Source organism: Cryptomeria japonica, chromosome 11, assembly GCF_030272615.1.
Source record: "Cryptomeria japonica chromosome 11, Sugi_1.0, whole genome shotgun sequence".
Lineage (NCBI taxonomy): Eukaryota > Viridiplantae > Streptophyta > Pinopsida > Cupressales > Cupressaceae > Cryptomeria > Cryptomeria japonica.
The window spans coordinates 259891132-259914915 of NC_081415.1; the positions used below are offsets into that span (position 1 = coordinate 259891132).

A 23784-nucleotide genomic window follows, 5' to 3' on the forward strand; every position below is an offset into this window, starting at 1 on the left:
ATTTGTATACTTGGTGGTTGTGTTCAACTTTTAAATTAATTTATTCGACTTGTTGAAAAGAGCATTAATGTAATCATCATAGTGGACTATCCCAACATACATCAGTGCACATCATTCTAAGTCTTTGCATAGTTCCTTGTCTTTTAATTTTTGCTCAAGATCATAAAGTTGCGCAGCTAGAAGTATGACCCTCAGAGTAATAAGTTCTGCAAAAGGTATATCTAGATATCTGTTTTCCTCTCCAAATGCAAGGCAAGCTGGTTTCAAATGATAGCTTTACCTCAGATCAAATCCACGAGTGAGGCATCATGTTCAAATCCATGTGTAAAAATCACACGCACACATGCAAGTGAACCCAAAAAAACACATAAATGGCAATCAAAAAGTAATTAGTAACATGCAAAACTTCAATAATATTTAGTTAACCTTGATGTTCAAACCTACTATAAATTGTCAACCTAATTAAGACATACGAATAATGAAACTTCAATTTATGGCCAATGTTCACATCTCAATATATTTTTAGTCAGAGGCAGCTCCACTGGCAAACCAAATGATAACTATTTTTTCAATTAGTCTCAATTTAATTAATAATTCGATGCCAAATTGGCATTGAACTTTGATTTTGCAAACAAAACTACAAATAAATTGATATTTTTCTCTCGTGTATGATAAAAGATCAAATGCTCGGTACACTAGAATTGGCATGTACCTCAAAGACGCCATTTGAATTCATTTGATTCTAAAATCACTAGCATCTGATACATGATCAAATTTCTCTTCAAAAGGAGTAACTACTTTGACCAATAATAGATATCTAAAAGAAAAAACCCATAAAAAAATCAAAAATTTTAACCAATGTAGGAAAACTCTGCCGAAAATTGCACTTAACTAATCTACACTAATCTACACTCTTAACAGATTCAATGATCCAATCTGAATTGAATCACCCTTTTTTCTCCGTACAAATGCACACATCTAAGGCACCAAAAAGTTAAAAACTCAGTTTAATTGCAATTCTATCTACAAAATCATAATTTAATCTCAGGCTGGCATAGGGATTAAAAAACACTATTTTCTCTGGTCGATTGACTGAAGTATCCTGTTGCCGGCTAGAGGTCACGAGGTCCAATCTCCCCCGTCCCCATGGTATCGGAGAGTGTGTCATCACTAGTCACGTGTAAAAACCATGTGCACTGCAGTTTATAAGGAGGCTACCTGATTCCTGCAGTCTAAAAAAAAATTAAAGAACTATTTTCTCTATATTTTTATAAATTTCCACTTTTACTTAGATTTTTTCCAATTAAATCCTCTGATTAATTGAAAAAATATTTATGATTTGGTATGGTTAGTCATTCCTTCGAAAGATTTTTTCTGTTATGATTTAACCCATAAGCTGATATTGTAGAAAAATACGAATACTTAAATGAAAGGTATTGTGATAAGTTACATAATATGTTCCATCATACCCCTGTTTTAGAAAATATCAACCAAAGAAACCTTCAGAAATTGAAACGTTCAGCAGATACAATATATCATGTCCCTAAATTCCATTTTTTTAAAGTTACCTTGTAGAAATTTTAATTTATAAAGCCTAGAGCCAACATCTAAACATTTCTCACATATTTCAAAGCAGAATGTAATGTTATGTTAGTAAAAAGAAAAGGAAAAACTATTTTCCGAAAGAATACTTTTATTAACACATTAATGAAGATACACTTGTTTAGTACTGGTGATAGCGTCAACAAAAATGGGTCAATATAGCACATTATTCTCGCTCCAATCATTCCTAGCTAGACCATATATAAACTCTCTTTCGGACCACCTAACAAAATTAGTCAATGGCAAACCCCTGCAATAGCACTTAAAGGAAGGTCATATAATTGCACTGGTTGCCAAAAATGGAGGGACTCCGGGCATAATCTGACCAAGAATGACTCCCAATATATATGAGAAATTAATCCGTTCCTTTGCGTTGCGTATTTCTGCCTGCTCTGGAAATAGAATTCATCAAAAATAGCAAACTTAGCATTACCGATTTGCTTTCTGCATCTTGAACCTTGAGACAGGTCTTGATGGCTTTGATTCTGAAACCTGCTCAGATCATTAAAAAAGAAACACAATTAAGATAAACTTTTGTAAATGCATTTTGTCTCTTTGAATGTGATTTAATCTTTCACAAGAATCCTCACCTGTGAAGTATTCGATCCTTTCACATTATCAGAAACTTCAGTTACACCATGCTCTACAACAAGACCTGTAAAAGCCTGAAATTTGGGAAAACTTTATTGAGTAATATTTTGCATGCATAAATACTTAAGGTGGCAATGAAACACTCATTGAATTAGAACTCAACTTCCAATTCCCTGTTAAGTTTCTTTAGCTTTTTCATATCACCTAACTTAACGACCACGAATCAATTTCAAATCTCAAGCATAGAGCACATGCTTTTGTAAACTACAAACAAGGGAAGAATAGAGTTCACTGCATGCCTTTCTTGCATCGGTTTGTCTTTTGTCCTCATGCTCAACTTTAGGATCCTTCGAAGCCTGCAAAAAGAAGTTAACAAATGCCATTCATTATATGATATTTGCATATTCTTCCTCGAAAAATAATTTTAGTCAAAACTGAAACAACAAATCATACAGTAAAAATGCCTTTGAACTCTAATAAGTTGGAAAAGTTTTAAAAGGCAAAAGAACATAGGTACATAAACTTGGAAATAAGTAGACACATTTGTGAAAACTCATCTAAGAAAATTACAATTTACGAAAAATTGACGCATTGCCCTAGATAATTAGAACAAGGTCCAGACTCCACAGCATTTATGTAAAATGCAAAAAAAGAAAGTCGTTCCTCTTTCCTCCTGGTTTCTTATACGATGATGTTTTTTCTCACAATGAAACATACTCTATATGTGATGAGCATTCTCAATCAAAACATGCAAATCAAATCATTTACAGGTATGCCAAAAATTCACAAGAAGCAACGTAGAATATGCCTGAAACATTCCTATTCCTTAGTACTCAAATTCTCCCATCCTGCCTACCTTGCTTTGGAGATACATCCACAATCAGCTATTCACAGAGCGCAGAACATAAGAAGAGGATTTGAAGCTAAATACTAGACAGCCTGATCAAATCTGCTCCATCTAATATTTAGCTTAGATTAGACTTCTTGTTTTTAATTTGTTTAGACTTCTAGCTTTGCTTATTGTAGGTTTCTTTGTTTAGATCAAGATGGATCAAAATTCTGTGTTATTAGTTAGCATTATTATGTAAGAATAATCTGTTTCTTCTTTTAGATTTAAATTGATTGGGAATAGGTTGTTTCTTAGATTTCAAAACCAGCGGGCATTGAGCTGCAGAACATTGAGCTGTATAATCCAAACCCCATACTCTCATTCCTCACAAGAAAAAAAAAATCTGGTTGTGCTAGGATAGGTTTTCGATACATTTATTTGTACTTTATTCTGTTGTCTTCAACCAGTAGTCAAATTTCCAACTTAGAACTACCATAACAAATCAGTGGTGTTGATTCACTTCATTCACGTTCCCATGAGGATTCCCCCATGGACTTCTAGAAAACTAATTTCAAAGGTAATTTCTTCTGAAAGATTTAGGGTCTAAATCCTCACTGCAAATTAACTTTAAATCTTCTCATACAGTTTCTGAAATAGCAAAATTTGTTGCAGTGTCCTTTCCAGAGTGCTTTCCATTTCATGTTCTCGTTAAATATTTGATTCTCTGTTGTAAACTTGGGTTAACAGAACATTTAATTTCTTGTTCAGAAAAGTTAAATGTTTTCCTGTATTCAAAGAAAAGAAAAGAAAAATTCTGAAAAATATAATTAACTGTCTTTAAATTGGTTGCATGCATTTTATACTAATTCTGAAAAAAATTGAAAAAACAAAAGCATTGTTAATATTTGTTTATTATTCTTGCAATCTAGAATAGATTATTCTAGATTTCCTTTATTGTTTACTTCTTGCAATTAGATAATATTTATTTTCATCTAATATCGGCCATCAAATTGACTCACAACCAGATCACCCTGGAAGGCATCATGAGCATGACTGCTGTGGGGTTGGGTGGGGGATATATTCTAAATTATGTGAAGTCGCAGCACCAACAATACCATATGAAGTTATGAACTAGTAGCAAAGACGGCAACTGACCTAGTTTTTCCAGCAGTTGCATTTGACTGCGCATCTTTATCCATAGGAAAAGGAAGTTCGAAAGCACAATCGTACCTTGCACCAACCAAGTAACAAGGATTGGATCACAGAAAATGCACCTGTTCCAACAAGAGATCCAAGTGGCTCTGGAATTTCTATTTTTCTACTTAAATATAGGGAAGTCATGGTGGAATTAATGGTGAACCATGAAAAGGGTTGACTGGAAGTGACCAATGACCATACCATACCATTGTTTTATGGCAAATTTGTGTAAAAGGCCAAGAGGAGAGCAAACGTTTTCTATGGTGTCCGCTTCACAGAACTGGACCCTACAGCTAAGCCTGGTGAAAATGCGGTTGAGGGAACAGCAGACTAGGGAGAAGCTAAGACCTTTAGGTTCGACCCCTGAGATGTGTACTGAAAATTGCCTAGTTGCTAGTTCTTTGGTACCGCTATGCATAGTCCTTATTGTGTGGTCAACATCTTTATATCTGTCTAGTTTTAAGGTTTCTTTGTTGGTTGTCATAGCAGTTTTGTGCATGGACACTTTCAGTTGATGGCAGTCTTTATTGTGGTGGAGCAAAGTCATTGGTTTTTGGCTCACCCATCAGGGTGCAAGGCAATTTGTGGGTGCTCGTGAGGTATTTTGCTGAGTGCTCTCACATTTTGCCTTTTTCCAGTTTTCAGTTCTGCCTTTTGCTGAGTGCTTACTCATATTGATAAATTTCCTGTTATTGTAAAAGAAAAACATCAGGGATAGAATTTCTCATCTTGATGCTGATATTCTGGTCGGTAGATACTATAACACACTCTCGAACTCGGATTCAGTCAAGAAGATAACTCCATTACAATCTCATTAAATCATCGATGAACCTCATCGACAAGATGTTTAAATTTGCATACGGCATAATTAGCTAGAAAAGATTTGGCCAGAATTATGGGAGTATCATTGGCATTAATTATCAGAAATGATATGAACGCCACAAATTCAAGCAAACACATTCATGTAATGAACTTACAAATAATTCCTTGAGCCTTCATTTTTCTTTCAATTAAGAAATATATTCAGTATAGTTTTTCAGAAAATGCAATCAAAATGTTTGCAAATAAACACTATAAATTAGTGGCACTGCATCAGCGACCAAAGGCTTTGTTCTCTTGATTTTTTTTCTTTTCAACTATATTTATCCAATTAATAAACTAATTGACCAAAAACAATGCATCTACCAAAATCGAAGTAAATTTTGATTATTCTATTCAGTGAATTAATGCTTTAACACTGCACTTACACAAAAACAATGCACTTATATAACAACAAAGGCCAAAAGCAAAACAAGACGGTAGTTTATTATTTATGCTTTCGCTTTCTTATACTCCATGATACTGTAAGCAAAGAGAACACGTATAAAGCAAGAAAAGTGAGTAACACCTGAGTATTTGATGGAAAAAATCGCTCATTATTGTCTTGAGAACTCAATATATTTCCAATCTCCTTTTCTGCCTTCAATCCTTTTATACATGTTGATTCAACTGGATCTAACTGGAAAGAGACCTTTTTCTGTGATTGTGATATGCGATCTACATCTAATACAAAAAATGAACAACCAATAATGAGTACAAATATATTAAATTAATGAATCCCATGTTGATGTGCACTCAATTGAGCTGCAAGACCAATAGAACAGTAAAAAAACGTTACATTAACTCGATTTTCATGTCAGCTCCAAAATATAATCCAATTACTGGAAAATAGAAAAATGGAAAACATAAGCTATGTTGAACGTGAAAAAAACAAATTTCAAGTTATTCTGTAGAAGTCCTAATATGAAATTCTAGATTGGGTGAAGTTAACTCAGTATTAATAAAACCTTACCCTCAGGTTACACTCAAGACCAAGACTGTCAACTACGTACTAGATAGAAAACATTGGGCCATCCCCATAAAAATAGGAATCAAAGACAAAGAACAATGGAATTGCAAAAATAAAAAATCATAGTTTAATTAGAAGTATGAAAACACATGCAAAAAACTTACATACCAAAATCTTGTTGTAGTACTTCTATAATAAATATGGTGCTTTTATTTTGTTGTTGATTCTATGTTTTATTTCACTATTCTTTAAACACCAGTAAATGTCAACAACATTAATGAGTTTCCTAAGGTGGCATGCTTTGGCATTATTTATGTCAATTATGTGATTCAAAGTTTATTTTGATAAGTTAATGAAAGTAAGTCAACAAGGTTTTGTGATCCAAAAATGAATCAAGTTGCTGCAATCAGTGAGCTTAGTCACATAATGTTCTCAAATTCATCCTTCTACTCCTCGCTCTTAATAAAGCAAGAAACTAAATGAAACTCAGTGGCAGAGGTCAGATTGTCAAGGCAGAACGGAGGCCTGCAGAGTGATCTAGACATTCAGGGTATTATAATCAGACAAGAACAACGCATAGGTGACAGATTCAACTGCAACTGAACACATTCAAGAGGTTTCACCCTAGTCAAACTAATCTTATGCAGAGATATTCAAATAAAACAAGTTTAACTCCAGTTGAACTCATCCTAACAGGGCAAAATGACAGTCCACGGCATATTGGGAAGCTGAAATGTTCTAGATTCCTTGATTTCTGTAACAAACATCTTTGGGCTGTTGAAATATTAGCTACCTTGGATACCTATTGTATTTTAATGTTGTCAGTGACAATTAAAATACACATGTATTATCTATTATGTAAATGTGTTATTGGGCTGGACCCAAATGTAACATGGAAGGCAATTCAATGTGTTATTGGGCTGGACCCAAATGTAACGTGGAAGGCAATTCAATGTGTTATTGGGCTGGACCCAAATGTAACGTGGAAGGCAATTCAATATGTTATTGGGCTGGACCCAAATGTCTAACGTGGGAAATATAACATAATTCAATAAACATGCAAGCCGACTTGAGGATGATCGGTGCCAAAAGGTTGATATATAACCACTCCAAGATGAAGTCATTTGAATACAATCACATCACAAATGCTATCTGCTCTCCTAGCAGAGATCCTTCCTCATGCGAACTGGTATAAGGCGATTGTGTGAACTTTTGAAGGTAGATTGATTTGTGGCGAATCTGATCTAGACATCTGCTGCTCCTCCTAACCACCTGCCGTTGATGAAGGGCTGCAATTCTCACTGATATATTGAACAGCAATCTGAGATAAGTCATTGCCTTGCAAAATGCCTACATTTAAGATAATAAATATTACATTTGAGGCTGGATTTTTCACCTCCAAGAGGGAGGTTTTCCCAGGGTATTGGTGTCTTTTGTCTTATGCTTTATTGCTGCTACTGGTTATTCATTGTCTGATTATAATCTAAATTGCTTAAATTAACATCTGATGGGCTACTTAGCAACCTCCTCTTGCTTCTCTTTTCCTTGTAAAACTCCAAGAGAGGCCTGTTTGGAAACAACTCAAAGTAACTTTCCTTAAAGCAATTGTTGATTTAGCCTATGAAGGTTAGAGTACTGATAGTGTGATTAGGAGAGTATGAAACCAAATCATAGGTTTCTATGCTCTCTGTGCATTGCTGCTTTTGTAAAAAAATATCTTCTAAGGCCTGAGAAAGCAGTAAAACATTTATTAAAATTCTTCAGAAATTGATTTTAGGCATTTAACACTCTTGTACAGTTTTCCCAAACAATGTGTTTTTCCTGGTCATATTGTTGTCGTCTCTGATTTCTACGCTCTCGTACTTGTTATTACATGTATCTAAGCATTGCTAAGTACACTTACATTTCTAGATTTGTTATCACAGGAAGTGTTTCTCTATAATTTTGCACACATAACAGCAACTTCTCTACTCAATTTGCATTGAGACTGGGAAGGATTCATATGATTCATGAAGTGGAATAACCACACTAATTATAGAACACGTCGGGAAGATAAGTTCGGAAAAGTAAGAACCCAAGGAGTAACCTCATATACAATAAGAAACCACTAGGTTACAAATGAAAAAAAAACATGGCAGGTGCCATAAGTGAAAAATAGTTCTTTATTAATGAAGAAATTCAAAGGAGCTTATTTTGTAAGAGAAATATTCTTTACACTAGAACATTTTCTTTCTGATTGAGGAATTGTCTTCTCTCAGCAAAAGCATTCTTCCTATCTATGACTGGGTTAAATTTGTAGTGCTATACTTCAAATTCATTTTATCTTTTGTCTTGTGCTGATTGAAGGACAATTCTTGCTCTTCTGGCCATAATTGCTGCTTGCAGGGTGTTCAGAGTTAGTAAAATATTTAGATAGAAAAAAATAAATTATTTTAATATCCATGATTGAACAAAGCAGGTCAATGAGTCTCAGAAGTAGAGATAATCCCCAGTGACGTATCCCCTTTATCAGGTGAATATTTATGGTGGTTTAGAATCATTTTCAAATCCATTCATGCAGACTCCCCCTACACTATATGCTTGTCCTAAGGGGTCAGGCTCTAGAGAATGGATTTTGTGCATATGTGACATTACATATGAAAATTTCACTAATCATGAAATGTGAGAGATAGAACGGTGCTCTCAATTATGCAAGAATTTGTGACAACGTCAATTTAGAAATGCCTCTATGTGATAGAATGTTTCTCAAACTCAGGAAGAAACAGTAAACTCCAAGAACATTTTGCTCTAATGGCAACTTTACCATCTTCAGGGACACCCACCCTAGGTGAAGGGGCTCAATGAGCAATAAATTTCTGCTTCCCAATCATCTATAATTCAATTGAACCAAACGGTGGACTCCACTACTGTTGAAGTGGGCAAATCTCTTCAAATTACAAGCTTAATAAGGGAATACTGCAGCAAAGACATGCTCTAGGAAATTGAAAAATGCAAAAGAAAAATTACGCTATCAATTGTTTCTTGATAATATCCAAGATAGCGGACTACGGAAGACTATCCTTGCTCAAACTATCATACAATAAATTTGAAGGTGCATGAGAATGCAGCTTAACACAAAAGACATAATCAAGCAAGATCAAGCAATGAGCTATGGTCCACATAAGCCCCCGTGAGAGTTTAAACTGCAGTAGACAAAGTATGTTGAGCTCAGGTTGCAAAAAGGCTCTCTCATGCCCTTACAAGATGAAAATAAGAGGAAGAAATTAACCAATAACAAAGTGGACTTCCCACAGTTAATCGTCTGTTTGTCAATAGACATTGCACATGTACAATCCAAGGAAAGATAGAATTTATGAGACTCAGAAAATTGAGAGATCCTACTATCAGAAGATTGGTTCTCTACCCAAAGGAATATCACAACTACAAAATTCTCAGTCAAAATTATCTGATCATTGGCCAATCCCTCTTGAAATATCAAACTTGGCCCCTTCTGACAATCTGATGCTAGAGCAACCCCAGAAATACAATGTGACCGTACACATGGAAGGGTGATCCTTGCAGCCCCTTGAGGTCAAGCAGGCACTCTCCTTGTCAATCCTCAAGAAACCTAGGCCCTGTTTGATGTCAAGCAAGCACTTGATCTTATCATCCCTCAGGCAAACTAAACCCTGTTTAAAGTGAAGAGATCAAGTGGGTATTTGATCTTGCTTATAGTGGTGCCTGACCTCAGCATACCTCAAGCAACCTAGACCCTGTTTTCATCAAATGGGCACGCTTAATTCAGCAGGGATCCATATGGCTACTATTACTAATAAAATTCCAATAGATTTTACATTTCAAGCCAAATGTCTCAAAAAATAAGCACTAATGTCAACAAATAATTAATAACCAAAAGGAAGAAAAAATTTAGCCCTTTTATTTAAAAAAAAAAAAGAAAAAGCAAACCTTTATCCACTGATTTTGTCTTCCACTCCTCAAACTGCAATCAAAAAAATGCAATTAGGATAAGCGTTCGAGGAATTGCAGTTCCAAATCCCAATTGAAGCAAAACATAGGAAGCCTAACACAAATGATCACATGATAAGAGCATTAGCATGGATGATCTTTACACTACCTCTACCCAAGTTGAGATATAATATGAAATAAAACCACATTAAAAACATGATTGCCTTTCAATTAAATAGTAAAGAAAGAAGGAACCTAAACCTTTAAAATGTCTGCTGGACTCCTTATCGTGGCCTGGTCCCTTGGTGATGCAAAGGAACCTTTACTCATTGGCAATTCCATGCTAGCCAAAGACATTTGTTTACCCGTGCTAGTTCCCAGGGAAATTTGAGTTTGTGACTCAACCTATTGCATCAAACATGTAAAAATGCTTGCAATACATAAAAGACAATAAAAGCTTGTCCCTTGCTGCATGTGTAAAGATTTGTAAAACTACCTTATCATCCTCACTATCGTCATGTTCATGGTCATTCATTCTGCCAAATTCTGATGATGGCTCCTCACCATCATCACTGCTAGAGCCATTCTCTTCAGCCTCGGCCTGTTCTAGTTCAGAAAGCCTTGACATGATACGATCAAATTCTTTATCCTCTGTGGAGGGATCATCATTGACATCTGTGGCAGTAGCAGGAGTGCTTGCTTCAAGTTTAGCTATAGAGTATAAGGAGATATAACAGAATAATCAGTGATAAATCAATAATCCCTTATTATTATGGAATTTTATATAACCTTCTACATTCTGCAAAACATAAACAGTAAACCTAGAGTAATAAACAAAATGTTCAAGGTACTTTCTTTCCTGTGATTTTTTCATCACCCCCTGAAATATTTCACCTATAAAATAACAAGTTCACCATGAACTCAATGTTATTCAAAAAAAAATATATATGCTTAACTAAAAAAAATTGACTCCATGCTCAGGCACAAAATGCCCAACATTGGTCAGCATATAGAGCACGTCCTTTCACTTACTAATTCGATGCTTCTTTAAATTAGTGTTCTTAACAAATAACTACTTCTAACACACTGCTGTGTATTTTATATTTCTTTCATGAATCAATCATAATATTAACTTGTCTGCCACCTTATATATTTGTTCATATTAGGACACTGTTCTGATCATAGTCGGCTATAATTATTAAGTCTTACTGTCTAAATTTACAAGACAGTAATTTGCATTTAAGGTTGTTAACCTAAATCTGATGGGGGCATGACAGAACCAAACCCATGAATTTTATATAAATCTACCAAACAATCTTCAAGAAAAAATTACACAAATTTTCGTTAGTTGATCCTTACAAAATCCTTTTGGTAAATTCTTTTCTCTGTCACAAACACGAACTCGCATTCCCCAATCCTGGGGTTCTCAAAGCTCAAGCTCTAATACCATATTATGAAAAGTGATGACACAAAGAATGATTACCAAGATATTTGATATAAAGAACGGAGCTAAAGTCTCCTTCAATAACACTTGCAAACAATTTATCCGATAGGGATAAGATCAACAACTAAGAAAAGCATATGACAACCAAAAGAATAAAGAATATTCCTAAAGTCTATCCTAACAACTTAATTGACCATTAAAACTAAATACTACAATATTACTTTAATATAGAGAAAATTAAAGAATGTTGGATAGGATAAACTACTTGTAAATAGGTTAAATTGTCAACAGAAAAATCAAGTTATTCATTCATATTTGATTAAAGGAACAATGCATCCAGACTCATGGTCCCCCATACATAGAAATGAAATACCAGTACCAAATCCTATAGATACAATATAAAGGCATTGTGCCAAGTTATAAAGTGAATTATAACATTATCTGTGTGGAAGAAGTCATTACCTGAAGATGAATGATGCCCTAAATCCGGTTTCTCTTTCAATGAAGGCTTTTCTACATAGTCCTCTCTTATTTCCATCACACCTGCCTGTCACAAAGATCAAAATTTTAGGAATAAAATAGCAAAGAAATATCACTAGACAAGCTAAACAAGGATCCCAATATCTAAGAACTTAGATACAAAAAAAGCCATTACAGTGATCATGAGGTATGTGGGAAGGTGCCCCTCTAAAGATAGTGAAGAAGATGAAAAGTCAGCCTGCACGACAGCTCTTGGAGCTTCATCTCTTCCTACAATTGAATCTGATAGATATGATTTTTCATCTTGATTCTTTTGTCTTTGTTTGCTGTCATATGTTTTTTATCTTAAATTTATATTTAATCATGATGATTGGGCCTGTTTGCTCTCTAATAGGACATTGATCTGTCACGTAGATTTCAAGATTTGTGTTAATTAATTCTATTTACCCCTTACATAAGATCCTCCCTTGATTTCATTAACCACGAGGCAAATCACTTTTTGGGTGGCTGATACGAATCTGCTCCATCACTAATAGAATACAGCAGAGTGGTCAAGTCTGCAGTAAACAATGGCAGAGAAAGGCAAAATAATTTACAGTGCTAGTTTGGAAGATGGTAAGAAAAACAGTGGCTTAACCTCCTCAAGGGCAGAGCAAGACATATAGACAGATTCTATGAGCAAAGATGAATTCAGAGGTGTCAGATACAGCCTCTTTTGGAGCTAATCCTTGCTGTGGAGGCAACATTGACAGCCTCTTCAAAGGTAAAGAGCCAAACCATGGAGGAGATGTGCAAGGTAAGATATATCCTAATCATAAAATGCTTGTTGTTACTACTATGATGAAACATAAGTGATTAGAAGGGAGGAAGAAAGGTTAAACCATTAAATAGTGTTACTATCTTTTTGTCTACCTTAATAATGAAGCTATGTCATCTAGAAGGTTCTTTGATGACAAGATAGCCACATTAAAAAAGAAAAATTTGGGTATTTATGTTACATTCTATAGAATGGTGCAATATATAGGTGCATGTACATGTATCTGCATACATATAGACATACATGCGTGTATATATTGTACAGCTGAACCCAGCCATAACAAACATAGGAAGAAAAAAGTTGATGAACAGCCAAACCCAAATCTGAACTGGAAGCATAGGTCAAATTAGGAAATAGCCTCATTGTTCCCATAACTATCTATCCTATCAGCCTCTTCTTTTCGCCCTATTCACCTCCCTTTCTTCTAGAAACAAACACAGGGAAGAAAACTTACATCAGCCTCAGCAGCTGTACTCGTGAAGAACATAGCCTCTGTTTGAAGATCCTCCATAACAGCCTTAATGCCCTCAATCTTAGAATCCAAAACTTTCGAACGTCTACGTAAAACTTCCAAAGTTTGCTTTGCTGTGCATTCTGCATGGTATCCCTCTCCTAATAGTACCTGAACTAGCCACAAAATTAAAAAACAAATCAAACAGGTAAGGGAATGACAATACATTGGAGAATAAAGACAACAGATATAAAGAAACTTCAAAAACACCATATTATAAGGAAAAGGGATTACTCCAGCAACTAAACTAATATGAAAAATAACAGGGCATACTTCAAATGAATCAAAAATTTAAGATAATTAACAGTATTTTGACAAACATGTACAGGTTTAATGAGATACCTTCAGAAAAGGACATATTCTCTCAACATCTAGAAGCGTATTTCCTAAACATCCAAAGAGTTTCTCAACTCGTAATATATATTGAAGTGTATCTTTAAAACTCTATATATTGTCTGCAGAAGCCAGAAAAATAGCTCCATAAAACCTGATTAGCTAAAAGTATAAAAGAAAAGGTCTGAAGTATTTATTTTCACACAATGACATCTTGAGAAAAAACTGTCTACTAGAGTTTATTTGGGACTTGAAAAAGCTCTAAAAACAGACATTTTACCCGCTTGTGTTTGCCACACATTTGCAAAAAACTGAGATAACAGCATGATACATTATAATACAGGAACTCACCCTTCAACTTATATGACATGAAATTATTCAAACTGTCATTGAAAAATAGCTTCCACATGCATGATTCTGCAGCTTGCTGCCAATAATATACTTGCAATAAAATCTAAGCCTGACTTCATTTCTAATTTGCGAGATTAATTCACAAAATTCATGGAGTTGAATTTAATGAGATTAGGAAAAGATCAAAATATTCCATTTTGGGATATAACATACAAAGCTTTGGTTTCATAGCTAGGAATACTTGTCAGTGAGGCGAGAGCCCGTTGGTGAGAACACCAGCCCCATCTGGTGTCACCTAGGTTCAGTATCCTCAAGGGAGAAGTAATATAAAATCTAATTGAAGGAGTCACATGCCCTCCACAAAAACTAAAAAGGTTTAATAAGTGAAAAATAATAATAACTTAGAATAGTCACCAACTGATAAGAACAACCACCAATCATGATGCTATTGTAAAAGAGTACGGTAATGGTAACAAGTAATGATGGAACACAGATCCCAATGATGGTGGCACCACTTCAATACAAGTGATTTACCCTTCAACATCAATTAGAAATAGTAATCAATGGCCAGTCCTGGTATTTCTCTCTGTTTAGTCAGAGAAAGATTGATAGAGTATTTGACCTTTCTGGGATTTTGCTTGGCAATTCAATTGTCTGCTACTATTTATCCTTGGTGAAGGCTGAAATTGCTCAAATGATTAATAGAATTGAAAAAGTTTCAGCATTAAGGCCCAATTCTATGTCCACATATGAGAAAAGGAAGAAATTTTTGGATATGTTTAAGAGTGAAATCAAGATAGAAAAGTTGTAGAAAGAATCTGGAACTCAAGTAAGGGGATCCAAAGGAATGCTTGCTAGGCCTGTGCTTCATATGCAGGAAAAGGTAATGAGTTGGTTACAATCAATAAAGATTTTAAGTTTACACAGTCAGAAATAACATCATGTACCTGAAAGCCACTGTGTAATGTTTTTAATTCCAATGTTTTGAATCCCTTTGAGGACCCTCTTCAGAAAAATAACAGGGACAATAATTCACAATTAGACAATGAGAGGGAACCCCTTACTGAATGGATCAATTGATGTGGCCCAGCAACAAATTTATCAGCATTGTCATCAACTGCCACAATAGGGGTAATGCAGAATTGGATGGCCTCCATAGGAGAACGCCCTGCACTAAAAGACCCTGGCTGAACAAACCTGAAGAAGCAGGGTACTCTTCTCAATATCTGTATCAACATCCATGGCTCCCTTAGACCAGAAGAATCTGGGGCATCTTGTAACTTATAGAGTTTTGTGAACTTTTTTTCATATAGTCAACCACTAATTGATGTTTAGGAAGATGAAAGATAATTGAAGTGTCAATGCCTGTCTCTGAGATATGTAGTGTATTGGGATATGTACAGAAAAGTCAGTCTAGTGTCAAAACTAATCAGTTGTTTCCAAAAAGGTCAATCATGTCATTCTCAGAAATACAACTCCAAACTCAAATTCTACTACAAAATAGTAGACTTCCCAGAAAATACATTATTGAGATAGCACTGGCATCAATCATATCGATCAAGAAGACTATGTTTTCCTTACATCCATGCATCCATACTCCATGGGTATCATTATAAGCAATGACAATCATTAAAGATGGAAAAAAGTTTAGAAGTGTAATGCAATTTCAAATCCAAAAAACAAAAAGCACGGGAACTATAGGCTGCTATTCAATGAAATCATAGATTTACAGGTAAGTTTTTCTTTTGACCAATATAATAACTACATGCATATTTCAATATTCTATATGAAACCTTAACTGGAAGGTCATATTTGACATTTCTCTGGCAGAAAAATACACATTACTTCATTAAAAATGAATTTAAAAAAATTAAATAGACATTCTTTCATAAACAATGCACAAAAAAAGAGTTAAATAAACATTCCTTCAGGAAAAAGAAATGAACTTTTTCCTAATTAAAAATTGGTATCAAAAAGTCAAGCGCTCTCCTCTCTTCTTTATGAATGAGTTCCTAAAGGCCCTCGACTTCCTCCCTGCTTTCATCAGTTCAGGCTTTTGTATTCCAACACAAAACCATAGCGGCCATGTTCATAAAAGATTAAATAAAAGAGGTTAAAAACTTGAAAAAGTAAAATAAGTTCAAGATATAAAGAAATTGGGAGACAAGAACCACCAATAGAATTTATTAAGAAACTGTCCCAAAGGATGTAGAATTTCCTTCACATAGAATTCTGAACTCAAAGTAATCACGAACAATAATTCTTGAATCTTTCCAAACTATTATCCGAAGTATATGCTACTTCTTTCATATACAATATTTAATACAAGGTAAACCCTAACAATATTCATGTCAAGCAACTATCACAAAGCTTCTAGCGTTCAAGTTATACTCCAACAAGATCTTCACACATTTTTTTAAAATACGAAAAATCCTGGTTTTCTGGCATTTGGACAATTTTCTAAATTTTTTAGCAACAATAAATAAATAGAACACGACCACACATAAAATACAGAGAAATGGTAGGGTTTTCATACCAGAAATTCATTGGTGTGTATCATTCGCCCCGGGAAGAACGCTGCTTTTCCAAAGGGAACCTGTTCACAAACAAATTATTGCGCCCCGGAATATATAAAAATTAATTAAATTGCGTAAAAGCATGAGAATGAAGCAACTGACAACCCACCATTATGTTATGAGACATTTCGTCTGGTAATTTCTGGACGAGCTTCATGAGTTTGCGGTTATCTTGGACGAATTCATCTAACTTATGGAGCTCCTGGCGCGATGTCTCAAGCGATTCCTGCAATTGTTGTGCAGCTTTCTTTGCTTCTTCAACAGGAAATGCGCTTGCCAGCGGCGTCACCGTTCCCTTCGCCCAACTCTCCATCTTCACAGAAAACAACAAAACTATTGCATTTTTGCTTAAATGTTACTCTCAGATGAACTGAAATTGCATATACACTCCTTACACTACCTTGAAGCTTCTTGCCACAAGAGGATTGTAATAAAGAATTTCTCACGAGCGAAAAGAATCAGTTTTATTTGCTTGGGTTTGAAATTTGAAGAAACGTCCTGTCCTTGTTCAAACTCTGACAGATTTAAAAACCCTAACAAATTCAGTCCCCAACAGGCAGAGGCAAGCTCTAAAGTTTTGCAACGTTGTCAAAATTTTATGTGTAGTGCGTCATTTAAAATTTCCCAGCTTTGTGCGGTGATCTTTCATTTGCAAATAGTGTAGGTAGTGTAAATAATAAATGTAACTAGATAGGTATATATAATAATATTTGAATTAGTTGGTACTAATTTTATTATATTGATTTTATATAGAGAAATAAATATTAAATATAATTGTAATTCTATTTTTATTATTTTTTTAATTTTATTATCTATATTTTGGTTAAAATGAAAAAATATAATTATTGTCCGTTAAGGGGTTTAGTTGGGTTCAAACCAACCTAGTTGAAGAGTCTGCTAAATGGGAGAGACCGTTAGAGGGATGGTGGAAAGCGAATTTTGATGGAGCTTCTCAGGGTAACTCAAAACCTTCAGGGGCAGGGGTTATTATGCGGAATTGGAAGGGAGATACTTTGGCCATCGGAGCGCAGAGATTGATGAATGGCTCAAATAACTTGGTTGAAGTGATAGCTACTTTGTTAGTTGTTAGGATGTGTAGGATGCTAGGCTAGGAAAGTGCATCTAGAGGGTGACTCCCTAGTTATCATCCTAGCTTTAATGAAGAAAGGAATTGATGCATGGCACTTCCAGGGTTGGATTCATAACATCCTTGAAGAGTTGACGTATTTTGAGTATTTTCAACTAAGTCATGTTAAACGCACTGGAAATGTTGAGGCCGATATTTTATCGAAGTGGGCTCTCACATTTGCTGAAGTGGGTGAATTTAGATGGGAGGATTTTTACACCGTCAATGTTGAGGAGGGAGTGGGCAATGGCATTAATGGCTTAGCAACTGAAGTGTACAGTGTCAGAAGCTTGTGTGAGAAAGGCAGCATTCGAGTTTAACGAAGCGCCTTGTTAATGATGCTTATTATGAGGCATGAGATGGCATTTATTTCAATCCCTTCTCTCTCCAAGCGTCATTAAGAAGTCATTATCGTTTGTGACAGAGCTCTGCAAAAATAACAGAACTCATTCTGAGCAGTGTGGTTGTTGTTTTGGATGCACGCATGGAGGCCAATTTCAATTTGCGTAGCAGGAGACGAATATTTGCTTTCTTTGGTGAGATAAACATAGGCCAGTTGCTGAAGTTTTTGGATGAATTGTTAGCCCAGAGTGTGGCTTTTGTGGTCGAAGGGGCTTTCAGCCAACTCAAATTTAGATTCAAAACCAGAATGGATGTTTATGCACTGATTATGGCTTGGGGCCTAGAATTAGGCGAAACTATGGCCATGGTCAAGAAGGTGATGCAGACTATTGTCCACGAAGATTATCTGTTACGAATGGAATCATTTATGGAATGGGTGGAGTCGGGTGTGGGGTTTAACGCGCGTGAAGGAATGGAGGATGAAGCACAAGGCGGCAATGTCGGTTTATTTATTTTCCTTTTGTGGGCAAAAGGAATGTACAGGTTTCATCGCACTCAAGAGGCGAGAAGGGGTTGGGATGCACTGAAAACGATGTCAAAATCAAAGAAATGGAGGCGATTATAGCACAGGCAAAGGCAGAGACAAGAGTTGCGACCTAGGCCAAGGAGATCATTGGAGAACAGAGAACCTAGGGTGGTGAGATGCAACTATCGAAGAAAATTCCAGTGAGTTGTTACTTTCTGTTTTTAGGGGGTGACGTGTCCCCATTTGATGGGTGTCTTTTTGAACAGTGACTTAGACTATTTTGGATGTAATTGGGTGGGTTGGTGGTCGAATGGTTAAAAAAAAATTGTAGGGATGTTCTAGTTAGCGGTGTTGCCTTCTTGGCTTCTGAACTTGTTTCAAATATACTTTGTGAACTTTATTTTTTGGATATCAATACAACATATATTATTACCAAGTCAAAAAAAAAGTATAATTATTATTATGAGTTGTTTTATCAAAATATAATTATAATAACAATTTTTTTATTTTTAATAATTTTTATAAAGTTGTTCAAATACAAATATGGATGTGATATGATATTAGATTTGAATACAATCATTTTTTAGGATCCCTAATTTTTAAGACTCCTAATATGGATGTTGAAGAGGGTGGAAAGTGACCGAGGTTAGCACAATGGTTATAAATTAAATAAAACATAAACATTCATAAAAATCAAAACCATTATACCTTATTGCTTTCACCTTCTCCTTCAGATTGAGCAAATGATGAAGTGGAATGCACCCAATTGCTCCACTTGATTGGATGTGCTCCTTGATTTGATTATGGTTGCTCTCCAAGATTGCACAACAATGGTGAATGAGAGAAATGGATGCTCAAAGGATGGATGCAATTGTTTAAGTGATTGGGGATATGGATTTGACTATGATGAGGATGTTTGGGATGATTTTTAAGCTTAAACTAACCGCATAAGATTGCACAAATTGGAGATGGAAAATGAAGGGGGGGGATCTCAATTTTATAGATTTGAGAGAGAATGAATGGACGGTTGAGATTGAAGATGAATCAAGGGTGGAGATTGGAAGAGAGAGGGCACGTGGATTGAGAGGACATGAGGTGACAAGTGTGGAGACCAAGAGATTTGTCATAAAGGCATTTCTTGTCTCTACACTCCACAATGTACATGGAGAAGAGATCCTCAAGTACATTGGGAAGACAAAAAATAATTAAAAATTCTTTGGGGGATGAAAAAGGAATTAAAAATTCCCAAAATATTGAATGCATGGGGAGATGGGATGAGAAAAGAAATTTAAAATTCCTTGGGAAGGTGAGAGGCATAAGAGAATGTGAGATTTTGAAATCCTTGAAATGACCCAATTGGGTGCATTTAAGGTGGAAGGTGAGGAAGGGACAAGTGGATTTTAGCCATTTATGGCTATTGGTTGACTTTGTGGCTAATCATGGAGATTAGCCACTAGCAAATTATTAAGAGGAGTGATTAGGTGGATTAATGAGAGATTAGAAGACAAATGAGATTTGTAGGAGGATTTGACAAAAGGAGAGAGAATGAGTGGGAGAATTTAAAATTGAAGAGTAATGTTAATCATGATTATGAGAGATTCTAGAAGAATTAATCAGACTAATGAGGGATTAGGGAAAGTGATTTGTAGGAATTACTTGATTTAGCTAATTAATTTAGATTAATTAACTAAAGGAAATTTTAGAAGAAATAAATAGTTAAAGGACTTTAGAAGAATAGGAAATAATTGACTTATTAAATAAATCAATTATGTGGACTATAGTGACAAGATTAATAAGATTAAATTTAATTAATACTGAGAGGAATAATGGTTAACAAATTAAATTAATTAATTATGTAGAAAGGATAAAATTAATTAAATACGTCTGCAGATACAATTGGATACGACATTCATAAAAAACACCTACACATATTTAACACAATTTTCTAAGTTATTAGAGGATATTTTTATTACTTCAAAAGCAATATAGCCACATAATTGCTACATAATCAATTATAACTGAAGTAAAAAACATTTCATTTGTCTTTCTCATTTGGTATAGGTTTTGTTTATACCAATTTTTGAAGTTTTTTAAAATTAAATTTAAGAAGATTTATGTCAAATTCTGAAAAAATCAAATCACATAGTAATTGTCACAATTGAAATTCGACATTTTTTGGGCATTCGTGGGTTTCGTATCTACATGTATCCAAATTGTATCAAATATGTATCTATTTCGGATATGGGGATATGAACACCCAAGAAGGAACACGTGTTTCCCGCTTCCCTGATTTTTTATTTAATTTTTATAACAATTGATGTTATGTGGAGTAGATTGTGAGTTTGACATTATTATGAAACAACATTAATTATGTATCTATTTTAGATATGGGGATATGCACACCCAAGGATGGACACAGGTGTTTCCTGCTACCCTATTTTTTTTTTTATAACTATTGATATTAGGGAAAGTATATTGTAAGTTTGACATTATTATGAAACAACAATAATTAAAATTTTATCATTGTAAAAGCAATTCGTTGTGCTAGGGGAAGCGTACCAGTAGTCGTTATAGCTAACTTCATACACCCACAGATTCTAAAAATTACATCAGATCTTGATGATTTTTTTTGTCTTTGCATGCAACTTAACTCCTTACAGCTATTGGTTTGTCTTTTGGGTAATAACGATGCATACTGTGAGATCCATTATGTGCGCAAAGGTCAAAAAGTACACATTTCAAAGTGTCGTTTGATACCTGTTTAAAGATGTCCCAATAAATGTGCACTTAAAATCATCAATACTAATGCACAAATGCCCCAGTAGTTGTGTGCTATGGGTACTAATAAAAGTGCACAAATTGGTCAATTATGGTCCAAAAAGCTAAAAAATGAGCGGTTATTGGTACATGTGAAATTTATTAATAAGCTTTTAGTTTTGTTTTTTTGGTTTTTTTTAAAGTTAGTAATTGGGGGTTGGGTGTGCAAGGAGTGAACGCTTATTGGTGCTCTCCCCTATTTTTATAAATTGTTTAATTATTATTTGATTTTGGCAATCAATATGATTGTACATTGGCTCCTGCCCCCGTATTGGATGGCAAAAAGTACTTTGTGAAGGCCCTCATTGGGCTGGCAGCTCACGGGCTTCGTGCCCTTGCTGGGCTACCATGCTCGCAGGTCTGGACCTCCATCAAATGTGTGTGTGTGTGTGTGTACATTCTCATCATTACTTGTTTTAGTGAATTATTAATATTCTCATTGATAAATGAGTATGGATAGTGGTATGAGAGATTATTTCAAGTTATGAGCTTATCTCATATATGTTGTCATAGCAATTCTCAAAGAAAGTGTTGTTTTGAATTTCAAAGGTCCACCGTGGTGATTTTTTGTTCTAAATTGTATGAAAGAAATTATAATGAATCTCTTTGTTATAAAAGCGTGTGTTGTACGCCTCTAGGTTGTAAGGCACCATATTTGTTTCATTGCAGTTCCCTCTAGTTTACATTTTCACTATTTTTGTAAGGTAACTAGATGCTTAGAGCATAGTTCTGAAAGTTTAATTTTAACTTGTCTTCATGATTTAAGTGTAAATAAAAATAAGTGGATGCCACTACATTCATAATTCATGGTTCTGTCAGATTTAAATTACAGACAAAAATTCAAAATAATTCAAGGAAGCACCCACACGGTTAATCTGTATTTTTTCTGCCCAAAATTTGTCTGTTTTCTCTCTAGGATTCATATTTTAGTCAAAATGCATCAAGGAATACGGTACATTTATAATCTGTACAGTAGATTTTTGTTTCTTTCTGGTTGACCTTGTCATGAATTTAATTTTGGAAAAATAACTTGTTACGTCCCACTTGTGCCCGATATATTTTGATGTTATTTTATGCTTTGATACTTGTGCTCAGTACGATGGAATGATGATTCATAACATATATGTTGATGATTTTAAGTATTAATCATGATGAAATATGAGATGTTCTATTTTTTTATTAATAAATGCAATAACAGAGATATGTCAGGATTTCAGCCTAACTACTTAAATTTGACCTAGTGTGTGCAGGAGATCGTCGTCCTTCAAGAAGGGAGGGGAAGTCTCCTTAGGTCGACAGATGACAAAGAAGAACTCAAATGTCATCTATAAATCCATTTGTAAGTTGAGTTGTGTTGATTTATGTTAACCCTTGTTATTGTTAACCAGTATGTGATAAGTAATGCTATTTTGGTCAGTGTAAATGATTAGGGTTTTACCATTATAGTCTTAGAATTGGTGTTCTCGTCTTTTGACCAAACCATTTTGAAACCCTTGTTTTTACTCTATATGTTTCCTATAGTTATGAAACTTCTTGAAACTAATTACTTATTATTATTATTTTTTTTAAAACACTAATTATGCGCACATTTACATAAATAAGTACACATGTGTATGTGTTAAAGACATTAATGAACACATACATATACGTGCTTGTATAGACATGTATATGTGTGTGTATTAATACTCTTGCAAATAAAGTTTATTTTGAGATCTTGTTCACCAAATTTCGGTATAGCTTATATACGGCACAATTTTTGCGGGTCTCTTATTCACAAATAAGATTGTTATTACTTCTAAGCACGACTTGCATATATATTAAAAACGAGTTGGTTTAAAAGGAAACCTCATAAGATAGCATTATTGGAACCTATGTTCGAGTGGAATAACTCCATAGTGCCTAGTCGGAGATTGAGGCATGTTTACCAAATTCGAGTGAGATGAAATCAAATTGAATTGGAATTGAACGAAATGAATCTAACCGTTTTCATTGGCAATATTTAGAAAGTAATTTGGTATTCAAAAACATGCTGAAATTTACTTCAGTATAGTAGCGCTACTGTAATTGCCAACCGTGGAAGTTTAGAAGGAAGCAAAGGGCGTTGGTTTTCTAATTAAGGCATCATAATATGAGACTAAACTTAACACCTTCGCATGAAGAAGACTTCATAGGCAACAATAATTACTTTGTGCTTTGCAAAAGCATAATTGTATACATATATACCTATACTCAAAGTAGAGTTAGTATGTTTATAGCACGAATAGCAAAATGTAGAACTGAACAAGGAAGGTCACATCTTTTGTTTTTAAAACAGTAAGCTGCATATTTTAAACTAATTTAAGAAGTAAGTCTTTCAAACTTCGAGTAGAGGCAAATAATATAAACAGTGTAAATAAGCTTTAGCACTTAATAGAAAACTACTGTTAAAGTTGGTACCAAGTTGTGAGATAAGTGGTCACCCCCGAGCTA

The 23784-nt window shown here is 34.7% G+C and overlaps 1 protein-coding gene across 6 annotated transcripts; it reads right to left on the reverse strand.

The window, feature by feature from the left end:
• Positions 1 to 1164: 1164 nt before the first annotated feature.
• LOC131069691 (uncharacterized) lies at positions 1165 to 17158 on the reverse strand. 6 transcript variants are annotated; one of them, XM_058005209.2, is made up of 13 exons: positions 16905 to 17158; positions 16614 to 16817; positions 16465 to 16524; positions 13188 to 13355; positions 11899 to 11983; positions 10489 to 10703; positions 10254 to 10397; positions 9993 to 10026; positions 5607 to 5761; positions 2493 to 2549; positions 2193 to 2267; positions 2036 to 2094; positions 1655 to 1923 (listed from the first exon to the last, which is right to left on the reverse strand). In XM_058005209.2, the coding sequence occupies exons 2-13, from the start codon at positions 16815 to 16817 to the stop codon at positions 1839 to 1841; spliced, it is 1341 nt and encodes a 446-aa protein (XP_057861192.2). In that variant the 5' UTR covers positions 16905 to 17158; the 3' UTR covers positions 1655 to 1838. The 6 variants fall into 6 exon arrangements, with proteins under 6 accessions (XP_057861195.2, XP_057861192.2, XP_057861197.2 ...); XM_058005212.2 differs by lacking the exon at positions 1655 to 1923 and adding an exon at positions 1165 to 1232 and having other exon boundaries at positions 16614 to 17158; XM_058005214.2 differs by having other exon boundaries at positions 1655 to 2094.
• Between the last annotated feature and the right edge of the window lie 6626 nt (positions 17159 to 23784).

Excerpts from the sequence above, each read along its gene's own strand:
- LOC131069691 (XM_058005209.2), bottom strand. The coding sequence starts at position 16,817 with ATGGAGAGTTGGGCGAAGGGAACGGTGACGCCGCTGGCAAGCGCATTT. Across the intron at positions 10,398-10,488 it reads ACGATAGTGAGGATGATAAG|GTTGAGTCACAAACTCAAAT; the intron begins GTAGTTTTACAA and ends TTGATGCAATAG. Across the intron at positions 2,550-5,606 it reads TTTTTCCATCAAATACTCAG|GCTTCGAAGGATCCTAAAGT; the intron begins GTGTTACTCACT and ends TTCTTTTTGCAG.